The 19,311-nt window shown below is 34.2% G+C and overlaps 1 protein-coding gene and 1 long non-coding RNA gene across 10 annotated transcripts; one reads left to right on the top strand and one right to left on the bottom strand.

Moving 5' to 3' along the window:
* Positions 1-923: 923 nt before the first annotated feature.
* On the top strand, positions 924-18,023 carry LOC149775680 (sulfotransferase 1 family member D1-like). Of its 9 annotated transcripts, none has more exons than XM_089944508.1 (6): positions 924-964; positions 2,691-2,909; positions 6,458-6,778; positions 8,021-8,124; positions 15,234-15,414; positions 17,159-18,023. In XM_089944508.1, the coding sequence occupies exons 2-6, from the start codon at positions 2,714-2,716 to the stop codon at positions 17,269-17,271; spliced, it is 915 nt and encodes a 304-aa protein (XP_089800634.1). In that variant the 5' UTR covers positions 924-964; positions 2,691-2,713; the 3' UTR covers positions 17,272-18,023. The 9 variants fall into 9 exon arrangements, with proteins under 9 accessions (XP_089800634.1, XP_089800631.1, XP_089800629.1 ...); XM_089944505.1 differs by lacking the exon at positions 924-964 and adding an exon at positions 1,857-2,196; XM_089944503.1 differs by lacking the exon at positions 924-964 and adding an exon at positions 1,857-2,299.
* Positions 3,566-4,953, bottom strand: LOC149775681 (uncharacterized). The gene is made up of 2 exons (XR_016416628.1): positions 4,825-4,953; positions 3,566-4,014 (listed from the first exon to the last, which is right to left on the bottom strand). It is a non-coding gene; the product is annotated as an uncharacterized LOC149775681 (long non-coding RNA).
* Positions 18,024-19,311: the final 1,288 nt, after the last annotated feature.

Raw genomic sequence — 19,311 nt, 5'->3', positions numbered from 1 at the left:
ATAAGCAAATGGAACGAAAAGATTGAAAAAGAAGAAGAAAATGAGAAGAGGAAGAAAGAAGAGGAGGAAGAGAAGAAGAAGAAAGAAGAGCAGGAGAAAAAGAAAGAGAAGAAGAGAAAGAGTGTTGGAGATAAAATAAGAACTTGGTGGAGAAAAAGAAGAAATTAGAAGCAGAAGAAGAAGAAAACCCAAAGGCCCTTTTCAGGGCCAGCCATATTTCTCGAAAAGAGATAGCCTTTCCATTGCCTACCCTTTTTTAAAATTTAAATTTAAATTTAAATTTAAAAAAATTTAAAAAAAAAAAAAAAAAAATCCCAAAAGCCCAAACTCTATTCCCCATGTTAATTTCCCTTGTCCCTAGACAGACCCAAACTCTATGTTAAATTCCCATTGTCCCTAAAGTGACCCACGATTTCTCTCCATGTTAAATTTCCATTGTCCCTAATCTGACCCAGGGGTCTTTTTAATGCTAAGTCCCATTGTCCCTAATGTGCCCCACTTAACTACTCTTAATCCTTAGATAAAGTCACAATAATTTTGAAAAATAAATTAATTATTCACATTGATGATATTGAAAATATCAGAAAATGTAAAATAAGGAAAGTTCACTAATAGATAAATTAATGGAAAAAAGTATAAATGATGATGAATAAAATGTTATGAGTGAAGAGAAGAAAGAGGCACGAGTACCGTACACCTGAAGTTTACAGATCAGTCAGGAGTGTCTCAGTAATCGCTACAAAAACTGTTAAAATCGTATCAAACATCAAGCTTTGTTGAGACTGGAGGCATGGGAAAGAGTTGTGATTGTAGAGACTTGTATTCGCGTCTTATTGTGATTATCAAAGTTTCCTAACATATTAAATAAATCTGCGAGAGAAAACAAGTAAAGGGAGTGTGAAAAGTACAATGCGATCGCGATTCTTTCCAGATATCGGTACTACAATCCGTGTAATCTGTAAAGGTCTGCTGTTTGCTATCAGTGCTTTATTTTAGTTTTGGTGTTCATCCTCACTGGCCAGTGCTTCAGTTTTTGCAGCTCAGTGTTTTAGCAATATATGTAAAAATGGCATTGACTTAGAAGTGAATAGATATGTGTATTGTAGAAAAGCTGTCTTCTTCTTTTTCTTCTTCTTCTTATTATTAATCAGTCTTTTAAACATTGCTTTTTAGCCCGGGCCTTTTACGTCCAGGTCCTTTCTGACCCGTTACTGGCCTCTATGGACCAGGCCTTTTTAACCCGGTCCTTTTCGGTACCGGCCCTTTTTGACCCGTTACGGGAAAATTTGCATCGAAAATAGGTTAGGCCAACTGAAATTCTGAATACACATCCGACGTTATGGTAATAAATTGAATCTCTTACATATAAATGACAAACAAAATGATATAGTTGTCATTTATTAATTAATAATTTAAACAATGACAATGTCATTTGCGTGAGTTTTGCTTGCTTTTTTTTTTTTTGCCTCAGTGGGTTTCGCAATTGTGACTATTGTATATACTATGTTACATACATAAAGTTACTTCCATTTATATTATTACGTGACTTGAGTAGTAGTAGTAGTAGTAGTAGTATCAAACAATGTTTTTAGTATAACCAACATGTTTTACAAATATTGAGACAAGACAAAACAATAACCAACATAAAAGCAATATAAACGGCACATGATATTTATAGCACTAAAACAAAAACAGCATGTGCTATGTCTTACATAGTAGGACTAATGTAATATTTAATATTTAAGATAATACATTTATGATAGCACCTGCAAACACAGTGTATGAAAAAGATACTCATTACACCATCAAAACAGCACCTGTTGATTAAACCTATCCTAACCCAGTCAGCCTTTATGGACATTACTTCCTTTTCCGGTCTTAGCTGTGGCAAAAACTAAAAGGACATACACGGTTATAAAAAAAAAAGGCAAACTAAACAGGTTAAACTGATAATATAGAGAGAGATTACAAACCATGCAGCCAAGATACACAATTCAATGACAGTCATATAGAGCATGTAATTTAAACAGCATCATACCTCCAACAGATAGTAGAAGACATTTATGCAGATTTATCATCCCCTTCACCGGAGTCAATGCATACCAAGACTCCTTCTTCCCATCAGGAATCCACCTGTGGAACTTCTTACTAGCCACTCTAGTCAATGCCAGTTCCATCAATGCTTTCAGAGCAGGGGTTTGTATGGGGATTGCTTAGCTCCAGACTAAGGACATTTTTAACCTGTTTTAAGCTGCATTTGGACCTCCCACCACATACATGTACATAATTCATACCATGTGTGAGTATGTTCCAGAGGAACCCAGCACATTATTGGAAGAAGAAGAAGAGACAGAATGAACTATCAGGTGTATTTTTATGATCAGCCTGCAGCCAATACATACCAATTAATTTAAAAATGTTTCAGTATACATTTAATTTACACTATGGCAACATGTTTGCAAACCACACAATCTTAGGAAGCACAAAAATGTAGTAGATTTAATTTGGCAAGAAAACTATATCTGCTTAAATATTTCTTGCCAAACATAATTTGATAAAGCAGTGAATATTTAATGCTATGATTAGCATGAAGAATCAACTGTATTCATGAAAAATTAATGATGCTAAAATATTTTAATTTACAGCATAATTTATATTCAATGTCCTGCACATGTTTTTTTTATTATCAGATACGTCTTTTTGACATTCAGTCATGAACTTCAACAATTCCACAAATACAGTAAGGAAGAGGACGTTCATAGGGCCAAAGGGTGGAGAAATTACGGTGAATGATGTGGAAGGATATTACTTCATGGAAAATGTCTCAGGTCCTGAACAGAGGATTATAGACATTGAATTATTTAAGGCACTGTCAGATGATGTCCTTATTTGTTCCTATCCAAAATCAGGTGAGGTATGAGAATAAATCTACTTACACATTTTTATTACTTACTGAGTTACATATACATTTTATATCTACCCATATATATGTACTGGCAGCCAAAATTTCAACTTAGAAATTCTGTGTGGATTTTATAACCAATAGATAGATCTTTATAAAACTAAAAGAACAAAACAAAGATTACATGTCTACCTCGTCTGGTTCAAAAGTTATGGGTAAAAATATTCTCCATAAAATGCAGAGATTTTCTTCAAATTTGTCAAATTGCATAAATGGCCAAATTAAGTAGTTGATATTATCGAAACTAATTGCAGTTTAAGTCTGGAACTTTCCAGATCTCTTACATTCTATACAGAGACATTGCTCAATTTTTTTGGGAACTCAGTTATCAGAAATAACAATGTAGCAGACCCCCCAAATTAACGATCTTCACTAAACTGGTCAGCGGCAAATACAGCCGCAAATATTAAAAATTCAATATCTTGGCCATTTATTTATCAATTTTTAAAATTTAAGGTGTATTGTGTTCAGATTGCTGTAATCTATCTAATGATTCTATATTCCGTGGATTTAAAAGAATTTAAAAAAAAACATCTCCCTACCCCCTGGGCAGAACTTACATGACGTCAACATACAACCACACAAAAAAGTAAAATCTGCACAACCAATAACAAAATTTTATTGAAATATAAAAATTCATGTTATATAACAAATTCAATATCAAAATGTCGTGTCTGTTTGGAAAATCCCCAGTCAGCTTTGCATAATATCAAAATCTCAATAAAACAAATACTGCAGGAAATCTTTAAGAAACAACAAAACATCTGATTCAGAAATTGATTCTAAATTTGCTTCTGCAGCAGCTGTCAGCGCATGATGCATCTCCTTCTGCAAATTTGTATGCCTAAAATCATCTTGACATGAGGCTGAGCAAATCTTTTCAAAAAGTTCTTTAATTTGATTAGAAGTGACCGGAAATTTACTTTTAAGCTGATGGAGCTGGATCAAAAAACTTGAAGGTGATGACGTCTTGCTCTTGATGCTCAAGGGCTATTTTTCTCCTTTGCCCTTTTTAATCAACCATGTAGACATACGGTGGAATTCTTCATTCTCTGTAAAAGTGCAAAACAGCACAGTTATTAATTTATAAGACCTTTATCAGTGCAAGATTTGGGAAACTGATTTTTTTTCTTCCACAGTTTGAAACTTAAACATTGCAAACAAAAATTATCAAACTTTTAATATTTTTTTTGTGTATATTCTAGATTGAGATATTCAGGTGGTAGAATTTTAAATGTTTAACTTTGTGAGCATATTTTGTTTTATTTTACTTTACCAAAAAACGTTTTGATATATTTATACATAATACCAAATCATGACATTGAATGATTGATTGCTAGATTGGGAGGATGGAAATGTGTTTTTTATTTATTTTTATAGCAAAGAAACAGACAGACATACAGAGATTAATTACTATTTGTGTATGATAACAGTATAAAAGTGTTGATTTCCCAGAGAGACCAACTAAAAATAACAACGAAACTTCGACCAAGAAAAATATTGGGATGAAAACAACAGAACGAAGAAATACATCGTAACAGAAACCTACTTCCGGTTTATAAACGTCCAATAACTGTGAGAAAATGAGCAAAAAAACAAAATATTTATGAACAGAATGATTAATTATTCACTCATTTTACTAATTCATCGAATCAATATAGGTAGTTACTATTTATTAAAATTAAATCACTCTCGCAGTCTCGGAATGCAAGATAGGTTAAAATACGGTAATTGTGAACTTCCTGTCGCAGTATACACGCATTTTATCGAAGAGTATCTTATTTAATCCATTAAAATTAAAATAAAAGAAATGCATAAAAATATTCATGAATGTTTGGAAAAGCAAGAAAAACAATACTTACCAATGTGCTTTGCAATTTCTCACAAACGAGACCAAAATCTGGACCACCTGTCGATGAGAGGTCAGCCATTTCATTCGGAATCACCTCACAGGGCGTGACTCGAGATATTTGAATATGACCTTGCGGTTTACACGCTTGCGATTGGCTGCCTTTAATAAGATCTGGAAGCCATGCATATCATTAAATTCAGAGAAAATTGGGCTTTCCAGCGCATATAGGTATCATATATCAATTTTTAAAAATGGCCGAGATATTTAGCCGGGAAAATGAACCTATTTTTTGAATGCTTACCAAGAAAAGTTAATTTAAACATGCATATTTCAAACTTATATGAAAGCAAAGACCGTTCGCTGCTCTACCATGTGGTGCTATTTTTAGGTGTTGACCCGGTGACTTCGGAGTTTAAATGGAATTTCCCTAGCGAAGGCAATATTTCTTGCTTTCACTGTGAGGCGCTCAGCTGACCGAATCGTGCCCAACAATGAAACTGTGTTTTTTTTTAAATGAAAATTACTGTTCATTCTCTTACTTTTATCAACAAACCAAACAAACAGTTAAAAAGAGCAAGAAATGAACTTTATTTCAGCATAAATTGTAATATTGGTGGTTCATCTAACAATGACGATATAGCTGGTAGAAGATGATCGTTTTTACGTTGCTCTGTCGAAAGTGCTACACGTCTTAAGGAAGGCTGCCAGTACATACCATATATAACACTGAAAATAGTGTAGCCATAGGTTTGTTGCTGCATATTGCTTTGTAATAGCCAGATATTTAAGCTATTTGCTTTTGATTTTAAAGAAGAACAAGTACAGGGCCAGACAATTTCCATTGCCCAATGCCCTGGACGTGCTCAAATTTGGCTTGTGAAAGCTCAGGTTTGGAAGGTGTCTTGCCTGAAGGCACGTTGAAAAGAATCAGTGGGAGAGACATGTTCAGTACATAATGCTGTATGTTCTGTAAGTTTATGCTCAGAACACTTGCATAAATGCTCATGATTTCATTCATCTGTCAGTCTACTATTTCATGATAAACTGTTAAAGTCTGTTGCTTCCATCTTTTAGTGAATGTCAGGGTCACTCATTCCCTTTTGTAGGCATGATAATGTGAATGCTTACTATTTTGAGCAAGTTTTGAGAAATAGATAATAAGTATTTATTTTAAGTTTTTGTTAGTTACATTTTAGTAAGTATATAGGAGTTGCTGACTTTCAAGTCCTCACCCATCCACAGGCATTGAATTGCTAATCGTTATGCTGGCCAATGAAACTGCTTGGCAGACTTTTGATCCAGCGAATGTGCTGAGCTTCCCAACTCATAAAAGTCATCTAGTTTGTTTTGATGCATATTGTCATTTTCAAGATGACTAAATGATAATTGCTAATTAAATAACTTGTGAGTTTTCTGCTACATATGTGTTAGGAAATAAAAGGCAATTGTTTCTAATGATTAGGTTAATGGATTTTTATAAAGCAAAATTGATGCCCTAAAACAAACACCATCCATGAGTAGTGTTTCTCATTTATTGTTTGCGTAGTAATTACAGGAAATTGATACATAGAAAATGAATTTTTAATCATTCTTTTATTCAGCATGTAAAATTGTATTCACTTTCTTGTGTTATGTTTTTATAGGCTTACATTGGGTGTGGGAAATTGTGACAATGCTTCGAAGAGAAGATGTAACACCTAGCTCTCATTTAATGGAGGGTAGTTTGATAGATTTTGTTCCCGCATTGCAAATAGAAGCTCAGAGATCTCCAAGGACACTTACAACCCACATACCTGCACAGATGTTGCCAGATAGTGTAAAGAAATATGGATGTAAACTGATTTTGATCCTTCGAGATCCACGAGCAGTTGCTGTGGCCTATTACGAGCATTACCAGAAAATTAAAATGGGACAATTTTCTGGAACATGGGAGGATTTCTTACATCTTTTTCTCAGGGGACAAGGTGTGTAGCAGAGAGCAATAAGTAGATATCACTTTTGTGTTAGCAGAAAAATACATATACCAGAGTAATTGTTCAGTTGTGGTCATTGTCATTAACAGTTTGAAGAATTTGTTTAATTTTGTTAAATTCATATACCTAGCAGTAAAATACTTATTTTTATCCCAATGCTTCATGGTTTGATGCTACCTATAAATGTACTTAAGTCACGAGAAGATTGTTAGTAAGATTGCACAAGAAAATACTCAAAGTATACAGATTTCAATAGCACATTGTGTTCATAAGTTGATAACATCATTAGATTTTCAGGCCATTACAGCAATTTTTCAAGTTTGTACACATTTTTAAATTTTTTTTTTTACTTGGATATTTTTAATCATAAAATCCTTGCTAGCACAATTAAGCCCAAACCACTTGAAGTAGGCAAATGAAATTTGATCAAAATGAAATTTGATCGCTTTATTTTATATCCAGATGTCAGTGACCTGATTGGATTTTATATCAGTGATTTTTTTATAATTTCAATTTATATATTTTTTTTAACTGTTTTGGAAAATCACTGAGAAATAAGTTTATTTCTTTTTTATCCTATATTTTGTTTTGATTATTTGATAAAGAGTTGAGACACTCTCATTTCTTGTGAAATCGTGAAATATTATAAAGGCATGCATGTAAATGGGGCTTTTGTCAGAATTCAAAATGTGAGGATCTTAATTAGTACTTAGTTTTGCTTTGATTTTAAGTGAAAATTTTATCATAGCTACCAATAAAGTTGTTGCTGGTGTATAATGTTTTCCTGCCTTCGAAAAGTGTTGACCTGGGCCTCACATTCTGAAAATATTTTGACCATGAAACTCAATATCAAACTCAAAACCACAGAATTAGATACCATATGTACTCACTTATACATTGAGACCAACTGTAGACAACATAGAACCTGAAATGCCATTGGATAATGTGAAAGCAGATTAGGGTCTGTGTTGTTTGCTCTACTGATTACTCCAGCAAACTGCATAAACCCAGATCTGCCAACGTATTATGCAGTGGCAGATCTGGGTCTGTACAGTTTGCAGTTGGACTCTACTTATAAGCGTGTAAATCTGTTTAACAAGTCATCTCGTTTTTATGTTTATGCTATTCTGATCTTCTTCTTTCTTGTATCATGTCTTTATTCAGGTTGACTGAGACGTAATTTGTTTCATAGTGTTAACTTTCACCAGATATTTACATTTTTATTTTTTTCAGTTGCCCATAATTCATGGTTTGATCATACCAAAAGTTGGGAGAAGTTCATCAAGACAGGGTATTCCAACACAATACATGTAGTACATTACGAAGACTTGAAAAGGGTAAAGTTTAAATTGATAGCCAAACCATGCATATCAACTGTATAAGTTGATATTTGAATCTGAAATACTTATAAAGTTTTAGATTTTAGAGTGCCTACATGATTGTTTACTTTCATGCCCTACCATATAATTTTGTTATCCTTTTCTATGTCTGGTTAAGTTTTGTATATAAACCAATATTCTGGCACTTTCTTAATCAAAGCTATAAAGATTTAATTCACTCTTCTGCCCCCCCCCCCCACCCATGTGTGTTCACTTGAGTTTCAGTTGCATTTATTGGTGAATTATAAAAAAAAAGTCAGTGATTCACGAGAATTGTTGATTTGGGATAAACTTACCTTTTGCAGTAAATCACATTTTATCTTATCGGACCACAAAATCAAGTCTGATTGAGGAATGCAACAGACCGGGTTTTTCACACTATTGTTAAGCAAGTAAAAGGGACAACTTTGTACAAAAGCAAACGTTGATGAAGATATCTTCTGTCAAAACTTATTTCATTGCCTCAGGGGTACTGCAGTTTCCATTTATTGCTCACGATCACAAAGTCCTTGTTTCTCTTGCTGCAAATATTGCTTCTACTAGCACACAGAATCAACCATTTCATGTAATGATGGGAAATTTTGTATTTTTACATGTGCAAAAATTATATTTTTCACATGTGATCATATAGAATAAAAAAAATAGGAAAAAAAATTCACTGATAAATTTTAGTATTTTACACCTGTGTATAACAATAGAACTAGAAGCCTTTGCCCAAGCAATATATGCATGGATACACTTTGCTTGCTTGTTATATATGTGTATAACAATAGAACTAGAAACCTTTGCCCAAGCGATATATGCATGGATACACTTTGCTTGCTTGTTATATATGTGTATAACAATAGAACTAGAAACCTTTGCCCAAGCGATATATGCTAGGATACACTTTGCTTGCTTGTTATATATGTGTATAACAATAGAACTAGAAACCTTTGCCCAAGCGATATATGCATGGATACACTTTGCTTGCTTGTTATATATGTGTATAACAATAGAACTTGAAACCTTTGTTGTTGTTGTTGTTGAGTTTAATTATAGTGGCATGTGCACAATTGTGCATGTGCCACTTTTTTTCTGACTGTACCGCAGCCTGCTAGTTGTTCCTGGGGAAGGGAATGGTGCCACCTCCCCCAGGCTTTTATGGATTCAAGGAACCCTAATAGTTTGGCCTCAATCTGTGGGTCCATAAAGGTCCCTTACAGTTGAATGGTTGGCTGTCATTAGTGGGAAGGAGAGCTCGGGAACGGTCCTGCTTGCTTTACATCGCTGGTTTCTTGTTGCATTTGCCTGGTGTCTCTTGCGATTTTATTTTTTTTCAATTTTTTTTCTTCTTCAAAATGTTCTAAAAGGGGGGGAATGTTCTATGCTGTTTATAGAGGTTCTTCGTAGAAATCATGTATGAAGAGAGATTTTCAAGGTTATTATGGTATTACTAGTCGAGGTGTTTAGGGTGTGCTTTCTACGTTATGTTATTTATAAGTTTTTAGATATTGCCTCTTTAAGTTATTTATTAATTAATGTTTTTAGAGATTGAGTGTTATTTATACTTTATTTAGCAAGAGACCGGAGTCCTAGCCGATTACACGGTTCGTTAAGGACATCTAGGACATCCTATTTTGCGGTTTCCTTAGTTTTTATAGGTGCTTCATAAGTGAATTATTTATTAATACTTTTATAAAATTGAATGATATGTTATGGGTTTTTATGTGGTGGCTTCTAAATTTATTTAGCTAGTTACTGGATCTTTTGGTTTTGTGGGGATAGTAATTATATTTTGTTTCTAAGTCCTGCTGAGTCTATGAATTGATTTATATTTTTATATGCTGATTGTTTATTTTTATTAGAGTCCATAAGTAACTCTGGGTATGTGTGTGGTGATCCAATCTCTTTTTTGGTTTTTGATAAATATTTTCCGAGCGGGTTGATATTTTGGGCATATATTGAATACGTGGTGTAGATCTTCGGTGGTGTGGCAGTTAAAGCAGTTAATGGTTGCTGGTTTGGGGCCTATAAACCTTCCAAAACTGCTTACTAGTTTAGTTTTTCCAGTTATTATCCTGTTGATGGTTTTCTATTCTAAATATGTACCCTTAGGTAGCTGTATGTTCCTATCTACAGTTTTTTGGGTTTCATGGTGCTTTTTACCTTTTGTGGAGGAGTTCCAAAAATCTTGCCATGTTTGGTCTATATATGTTTGCGCGAAGCTTAGTGCTTCTGTAGAGCTATAGTTAAGCTTGATAGAGTTTTGATCTCCTAGTTTGGTTTTTGCAACTTTGTCTGCTGTTTCGTTGCCAGAGATTCCAGTGTGCGATGGTATCCACATGAGCTCGACTAATTGATGTGCTGTGGTGATATCGTCTATTAATTGGCATGCTCTGTCGAGGAATTGTTCCCTAGAGTGTGTATTGCGATTTTGGATCGATGTGATAATGCTTAGGGAATCGCTTATAATGACTGCTTTAGGTATTTGGTTGTCTTTGATCCATTGTAGTGATTCAGGTATAGCCCAGAATTCAGTGGTGTAAATGGAGCCATAGTCAGGTAATCTGGATCCCGTTTGTATATTGAATTCAGGGATGACTATTGTTGCTGCTGTTCTTGGTGGGTTGTTTGTTTTTGATCAATCGGTATATATCTTAACATAGTCTGGGTATTTTTGGTTGATTTCATTTACCAGTACAGGTTTTAGTAAGTTTTCTTGTCCTTCTTTATTGCCTAATTTGGTAGCTTCAGTGTTAATCCTTGGTGGTTTTTGTAACCATGGTGATTTGTTCTGGTCTGTATTGTTTGTACCTGTTTTTTTAGTAGAGATATCTTTTCTCTTAGTTCAAGGATTACTTTGCCACTTGGTGTGGTGGGTATGATTTTGGGTTTGAAGACAACTTTACACTTATTTATAGCTATTTTGGTGGGATGGTTGTCTGGGTGGGTATCTAATCGAATGGAGTATCGGAGGAGCAGTTCTTGCCTACGTAATTTTAAGGGTAGTTCTCCTCTTAGTGTTTGTAGTTCTTCTGATGATGTTGAGGGGAGTGTTCCTGTTTATAATAGTAAGGCTTTTCTCTGGATAGTGTCAAGTTTTTGTAGTACAGGTTGCTTAGCCGAGTTATATGCTTGGCAACCGTAATCCAGTTTTGATCTAATTAGGGTTTTATATATCGTGAGGAGGGTTTCCTGGTTGGATCCCCAATCAGTCCCTGTGATGTTCCTGAGTAAATTGAGATCTTTGTTACAATTCTGGGTGAGTTGTTCAATGTGCTGTTTCCATGTGAGGTGGTGGTCAAAGAACATTTCTAGAAATTTTACTGCTGTTACGTATTTGATTAATTGTTTTTGTATATAGAAATTTGGATAGACTAGGTTGTTATTTCGTTTGGGGGTGAATATGATTGCCACAGTTTTTTCATGAGATATTTTGAAACCCCATTTGTCCGCCCCTCTCCCTATGTTGTCTAGGCTCTGCTGGATTTCTTTAACTACTGTGTTATTGGCAGGATTTCCATTCCTCCATATGCCACTATCATCTGCAAATTGTGACAAGTTTATTTTTGCGGAGGCTGCATTGAGGTCAAGGTTGTTTACCATTAGGTTAAATAGTAAGGGACTTATTACACTGCCTTGCGGTGTTCCATTTTCAAGTGAAAATTCTTCCGAATGGGTGTTGCCTATTCTTGTGGTAATTTTCCTGCCTGTGAGGAAATTGCCAATCCAGTTGAACAAGCGTCCAGTTATTCCAAATTGGTTTAATTTGGCCATTAGTCCATTGGTCCATACTAGGTTGAACACTTTTTCTAGGCCTAAAAAAATATGAGGTTGCGATAAGTTTTCCTATGTGCGTTAAAAGCGAGTTTGATGTCTGTTTCCAATCTGAGAAGTTGGTCAGTGGTGGACCGTTTGTTCCGAAAGCCACATTGATTTATGGAGAGCAGGTTATTGGTTTTTAGGTGGTGTTTTAACCTATTTGCGATTATTGTCTCCATTATTTTGCAAATATTGTTTGTAAGGGAGATGGGTCGGTACGAATTTATGTTGTTGGGATCTTTACCTAGCTTGGGGATTGGTATTATTATGGCCTGTTTCCATTTGGTGGGTAGTTGGCCTTTATCCCATATCCTGTTAAAGAGTTTGATCATGGCTATTGTTATATTGATAGGTAGTTTTTTGTAGATAATGTAACCTAACTGATCCTTACCAGGGGATGTTTCGTTTTTGGATCGTAGGGCTATCTCCCATTCATGTACTGTGATGTCGCTATTTAGGTGAGATTCTTTTGTTCCTTGGTCTTGAAACATTTGAGGTTGGGTTCCCTCCATTAGTTTTTTGTGTTCTTGGAAGTTTCTGGTGTGATTATTGTTGCTACTCATGTTTGAAAAATGCTTTGCTAGGAGGTCTGCCTTATCTTTATTTGTTATGGCATTTTTAATTTTTGGGGCTGAGGTAGTTGCTTTTCCTTTTATGGCTTTTATCTTGTCCCATATTTGTTTTGAGTTTGATTTTAGACTCAGTTTAGAGCAAAAGGTTTGCCATAGATTAATTTTAGCAGTTTTTATAGTTTGTTTTAGTGCTTTTTCTTTATCTTTATATTGCTGGAAGTAGATAGAATTTTTGGTGTGTTTATATTTATTTAAGGCCCTTTTTTTGTCTTTATGTGCTATAGTGCACTGTGCTCAAGCCATATATGCATGGATACACTTTGCTTGCTTGGTATATATATATATATATATATATATATATATATATATATATATATATATATATATATATATATAATGTGTGTGTGTTTGTGTGTGTGTGTATAGCAATAGAGTTATAAACCTTTGCTTATGTCATGTATGTATGGCTCTTTCTATGAGCAAAGGTTAAAAATACACCACATAGGACCAGTTAAATATTTTCATTTGATAATGATTCCTTAGAGTGACAAGGATTTCTTTTAAATTGTAAAGTTTAATTCTCTAACATATTAGGAACATTTATATAATGTACACATCAGACCTTTTATTATCCCCATATTGTGTTTTGCATATTACAAAAAAAGATCAAGAATGAGTGATAGAAACATAAAAGGCCCATGTTCATACACAGTGTAATAAAGGGGCATAACTGTGTACAAACTGAAATGAAGAGATAGTTGGCATAATAAACAACAATAAAATGTGATGGGGATCAAAAAGTCAACCTCCAGTGCAAAATTTAAATTAGATCAACAAGGCCCATGTAATGACAGCGATGAATTCCCCAAAAGGCACATCGGCTTGTAGAAAGAGTGTATTCTTGTCAAATTGCATCAGGATATGCCTAGTGGTTCCTGAGCTATCCTGGGTACAAGCCACTTCCATGTGAAGATAGGAAAGGATATGACAAGACCTTTAAGTCTGTAGCCAGGTTCCTGGCTCCTATATAGCTGCTGCCCTTATAAATCAACTATGCATGTAAGTATTACAGGGTTCCAGTCATTCAGTGACACATCTGTGCATAAAGTAGTTAACCCGCAAACTGACACTGAAGTTTGGTAAAAGGTTGCTAAGCATCGTTGTTTACAAAAGGTATTGAGAGACAGATCTATTAAAAAGGTCGTTCTTATAGGGCTCCCACATCTTAGTGTAAGACCCTAATTAAAAGTAAGACAAAGGTTTTAATATCATCTAATATTTAATATTGCATACTCATTTCATTTTGAATTCAAGATGGGTGTTAAATAAATCGATATTTCTCTATATCATGCCCGATTGGAACCATTTATGTTTTATTCAGTGTGTGTTATCAGTTGACTTAGACACACTGAGTCTAACATTTATAAATCCCATTTTGTTTTGTTTTGAATTTCATTCGCATTGTAAAGCGGTGTAAAGTTACAAATATTTATAGTCTGACTATACCTCCCTGTATGTTTGTACCCTCCTACCAATTTCAGTAATGGAAAACTTGAATGTGATAAAAAGTGCACAGAATATAGTCAATTTGTTCACTGATTTATAATTTCTAACCTGACTGTGACCAGAGTGGCCCTAACAATTGGATCCTCTTTGCCTTTCCTGCTTAACGGACTTTCCATACTAACACGTCGCCATATTGCATACGTTATGTGTAAGTCTCTTTTCCTCAGACAACATTATAACATAGTTATCCTATTCAGTAACTGGCAGATAATTCTGTAAATTACCATAATGTTGAGAGTTTAGTTATATCTCTTTGCACACATGAATAGAGAAATTACACTGCTTATTAAATCCACATGAAAGGGAAATTGTATTGTTGTCATTCTTTTCCTTTTGCTTGATTTGACTTTGTAAATATTGGAAGCAGAGAACATAGTAGTTTCCTTCTATGTACATACAGCATTGTGTAGTTGTGTATACACCCTTCACTGAAAATGGACTTGTCAAGGAACTGGAAAGGACTGGTGAGCATGGTTGTCTTTTACACTGAAAACTTCCATTTGGAGTGAAACACGCAGATGAAAACAGTGTTATGGTCCCCATGGGCATAATCAGGTTTGAAATTATAAATCAATAAATGAACTGACTTAAGTTCTGTGCATCTTTTATCTCATTTGTGCTTTTCATTTTTTAAATAGGTAGGAGGGATACAACAAACGGGGAGGTATATTCAGACTTCAGAAAAATATAAGAGATGGGGTTGCAATAAATGCAAAACTGCTTTTGCAGAATGAAAATTTTAATACTACTTGCTCATGGATGAAAAATTGATTAAATTCTCACAAATGCAGTTATGGAAACAATGTAATTTTTTATTAGATAGATGCTTTATTGCATGAGTTATGAAAATGATAAAGCTAAAAGCATTTTTGAGTCCTTTCCACTATCTCAGCTTTTGACAAAAAAAAATTGTTTGATACTGTCTGAATTCATAAGTAAAATGATGCAAAATCTCAATTTGCAAAGAAATTTTGAGAATATTTACTCTCTGCAAGATCAGTGTCACCAGAATATGAGAATCAGGTAAGGTACACTGACATAAACAACTGGTAAGCCATGACTGAGTGATTTTTCACTATAGCTAGGTAACTAATTTATTTATTACATGTATTTTTGTTAATTTAGGATCCTGTGAATGAGATTGCTAAGATGGGGACATTTTTAGGGCTATCCAAAGATAATGAATATTATGCCTCTGTTGCCAAGGCAACAAATATCCTGAATTTAAAAAGCTCCAAGGGGAAACTTGGAGAAAAGAAGATAGGAGCTTTCTTTGAAGGACAGTCATACCCTTTCTTCAGAAAAGGTAAGCAGGGTTTGCACAGATCATTAAGAGTCCTGAAATTGTAGACTTATCGATGAAAAGTACCTGATTCTGTCCAAAAGGGTTTTATTCTGAATTTAGTTTTGTTTTTGTCAGAAAAAAAAGTTTTTTATGCATGTAAAAATTGCAATAATGGTAATCACATCAGGGGACAATAATGTGACAGGACACTTGTTGCTGACACTGATAAGTAAGGATATTTGGAACTCTTGGATTTTATTGTTTTATCAATGCAAAACTTTCAAAGGAATTTACTTTATTGTTAAAGTAAATAATCTTAACCACTAGGTTAACGTAAACAAATGGTGGTGTGTTTATAACAGCAGATGGGAACTCTATCCATCAGTAAGACTGTTCAAGGCAATCTGAATTAGTTTCTTTTTGCAGAACTGCTGTTGGGAATAAAATAAAGAAATGGGAAGTGGCTGCAGTTATATTTCTGTACTCATAACAGTTCTGTAATTCTGCTTATATCTGATTTGGAGTTACTGAGCATGTATTCTACTATATCCATTACACCTACCCATGTTCAACAGTTGTTGTGTTGTTTTTGTTATTGCTTTTGTAATAAAAAAAGGTCTTTAAACAGATGTGTGTAAAACAGTTTGATTTGTATATTGACTAACATAAAAATAAAAAAGAACCTTTTTCCCCATAAAAATGGGGCAGAAAAAGGCCTCGATCTCATTTGGTCCTTTGGTCCAATTCTGTTAATAAGTGGTTTTTAAGATGTAAAAGCTCTGTCCATTTTTCATAATAGTGGCCATATTTGATGGTGAATCAGCATCATTTTACAAAATTTAAAAGCCTATTATGTTGGTATACTGTCAAACTTTTGGTCAAATTCAGTCTTGCTGGTTATTCAGAGGATGTGGAAATGATTTTCTATATTTACAGAATGGAAGCAACATTGATGGCAGATTAGTTGATTTTGTACAAAATGAAAAGCTTTTCGGACAGGGTGCTTTCTTTCCAATTCTTTCCAAACAGTTAAAAGGTTTTCATGCCAGGAGGCTTCTGTTAAATTAGTTAAATTCGGGAGTGGGGGGCAAGAAGAAATTATTTAAAGGTTTTTCTACATGTAATAAAAGTAGCCCTATTTCATGGTGAATTGACATCAATGGTACAGACTTGAAAGCTCATCATGCCAGGATACCCTTTGCCAAGTTTGGTTGAAATTGGCATAGTGGTTGTTCAGAAATTCAAAATGAGAGCTGTTTATGGACATTGCACAACACATGCCAGACACATGAACATACATTAAGCTTTTTGACCTTATGGTTATGTGAGCTTAACGTTTTGACCTGCAGCATTTCAAGTTTTCGATGCACTACTTTATTTTAAAGTGCAAGCTATCAAATCTCCATTGTCTGAAAGTTGACATTTGAGACATACACTAGTATTGTTCCATGTAAACTTCAACAGACAAACAGATTTTAACTGTATACTTTGATCATTCCACCTTGTCTGACAGAAGAAAAAAAGAGAGGAACAAATTACTTTTTAATTTTCCAATTAACAGTTAAAATTGCAGGTTTACCCTACACAACCCAACAAATCAACAGGCAGGCAGGCAGGCCAATATTATTTTCTATATGAAGACATTTGTACATCAATTTATTTAAATTTTTAATTTAATTTCATTTTTTCAATCCTAATCAACATATTTGGCTTGCATTCACAATTAATATTGATACTTTGATTATTACTTATTTCATATTTTCAGGGGAAAGTGATGACTGGATGAACTACTTTACAGTTTCCCAGAATTATCGGTTTGAAGATACTTTTAAGAAGGAAATGAAAGAGTCCAGTGTTAGACTCAGAAGCTCCTTGTAACAGACATATCATGTAGTATTCTAAAACTTTATGTACTATGGTACTGCAGTGAATTCACTGTTTTTGTGGGGAAACAGTATTCATGGATTTTAAGGTCGCTATCAACCATATATTAAACACATAACAATTATTCTGTGGTAACCACAGAAGTTGTTTCCAAACAGTGAATTAAAGTACAGATGGAGATGTAATTTTACCCAAAACCATGAACATTGATATCCTATGAAAATAAAGGAAGTCATTGTAATTAACATCTTTGGCAAGAGATCCTTATTTCTTAAATTGGATGAATGCAATGTACATTCAGTCCTGACTTTTGGAGGCAATTTATCCTGTCACAAGTTTTAAGGCTAAATGCTGCACTGTTCCTGATGTTTGGAGACTAATGTTTGGAGACTAAATGCCACATTATTCATGACTTTGGGAGTCACAAGTTTCAAGGCTAAATGCTTAACTGTTCCTGACTTTTAGATACTGTAGACTTCTGTGGATGGCTGTATCATGTCACAAGTTTTGAGACTAAATGCCACATATATAGTTTTTCTAATTAAATAGGCTGTGTTTCAGAGGGTTTACATGGAAAATCACAATTCCAATAACAAGCTTTCCTATAAGGAATCTTAAGTGCAATAACACCGCAACTGTATTACAGCTGCTGTATGTGGGAATAGAAAAATGTGTCCATGTTGGAGGCTGGAAATAGAGGGTATCATTTGTTGGAAAAATTTCAGGAATTAAAATGACAAATCTTATTTCCTTTTTTATCCTTCAACTGTTGACTTGAGAAGTACACATTACCAGATAGCAGTATAAGAGACCATTCTCATATGGTAATTTTGTTAATTAAATACTGTTTAGACAAAGTTCAGTATATGGTTCATGAAAATGACATGTACCTAGCAGGATGGCACAAATATATACAAAGAGGGAGAAAAAGATTGTTGCCATTATATTCTGTCCTAAATAAAAAGGGAAGTAATAAACATACTCAGTATAAAATTATCATTATCAAGCCACTTTTAAGACAAAAAAAAGGGAAGGGAGTTGAATGTGTACTATCAATAAAAAATAATTTCTTTCAAGAAGAAGAAAAAAGCAAATTTAAAAATATCAAACCGGAGTTACCTGATGAAATGACAAATCAAATGACTGCATAAAGCTCAAACTGATTAATTAATTGTACTTCTGATATGTGAAACGAGAGGGGGTGGGAGAGGCTGTAAACTTCATTTAAAAAACTCCTGCTAAACTTTCTTTTTGAAAGAATTATCTGGGTTAGTTAGACTTTTTATATTTCAATTCATCCAGTTAAGGTTTTACTTCCCAATTTTATCAGTGTTTATTGACCTTGACATCTTTAAAAGGCACATTCAGCATTTCTCTAAGAATTATCACACAAGCTGGTGTTTTTGGCCAACCTTTTGACAGCTGTATGGATAGCTTCCACTCTTTAAGAAAGGGGGAGTCAGCCAAAGTGATTACTCATGAATTCTACACATATTCTATTTAGACTGCACTTGCAGCTTGACAGATTATGTCCTTTAGGTCACAATTTCATACAAAACATCAAAATGTGACTTCAGAAGGACCTGACCAATTGGACAGCTTGATATCATATTGAAACAAGAGTACCAAGAATGAGTTATTATATGCCCACTCAGTGTTTAATAGTCACTAATAAGGTATGGTTGAATTTGGAGATTAATGACCATTTGGTAACAGTGACTTCAATCTCTGGTTAGGGTACAAAGTCTTAAACTACACCTAATGTGCAATAACCATGTTTGTAATCGACTTGCTATGACCATGACCTCTAACTTTTCGACCCCATAATCTGCATATTTTTTTCTCTCTTAAGCACATGTCATCCATGAACATTGGTCAAGGAATTTGCTCTTGAACAAAATTTATTCTGCAAAGCCCATTTTTCTTTGCTCTACTGACCTTGACCTTTGAACCTTTTTACCCCACCTCCCCTTCAATAGGCCTCTTCCACACCTTAAGTGCGAGTATTCAAATGTTGGTCAAGATACGAAATAC

The sequence above is a fragment of the Sinohyriopsis cumingii genome, chromosome 19 (assembly GCF_028554795.1).
Source record: "Sinohyriopsis cumingii isolate HCF-2022 chromosome 19, ASM2855479v2, whole genome shotgun sequence".
NCBI classification, from domain to species: domain Eukaryota; kingdom Metazoa; phylum Mollusca; class Bivalvia; order Unionida; family Unionidae; genus Sinohyriopsis; species Sinohyriopsis cumingii.
Note: the sequence above shows the minus strand (reverse complement) of the source record. Positions and strands in the feature narration are given on the sequence as shown.

Coding starts and splice junctions, on each gene's coding strand:
- LOC149775680 (XM_089944502.1), top strand. CDS start 2,306: ATGTTCCAGAGGAACCCAGCACATTATTGGAAGAAGAAGAAGAGACAG. Junction 2,910..6,457: donor TTGTTCCTATCCAAAATCAG/GTGAGGTATGAG, acceptor ATGTTTTTATAG/GCTTACATTGGGTGTGGGAA. Junction 15,415..17,158: donor ATACCCTTTCTTCAGAAAAG/GTAAGCAGGGTT, acceptor TCATATTTTCAG/GGGAAAGTGATGACTGGATG.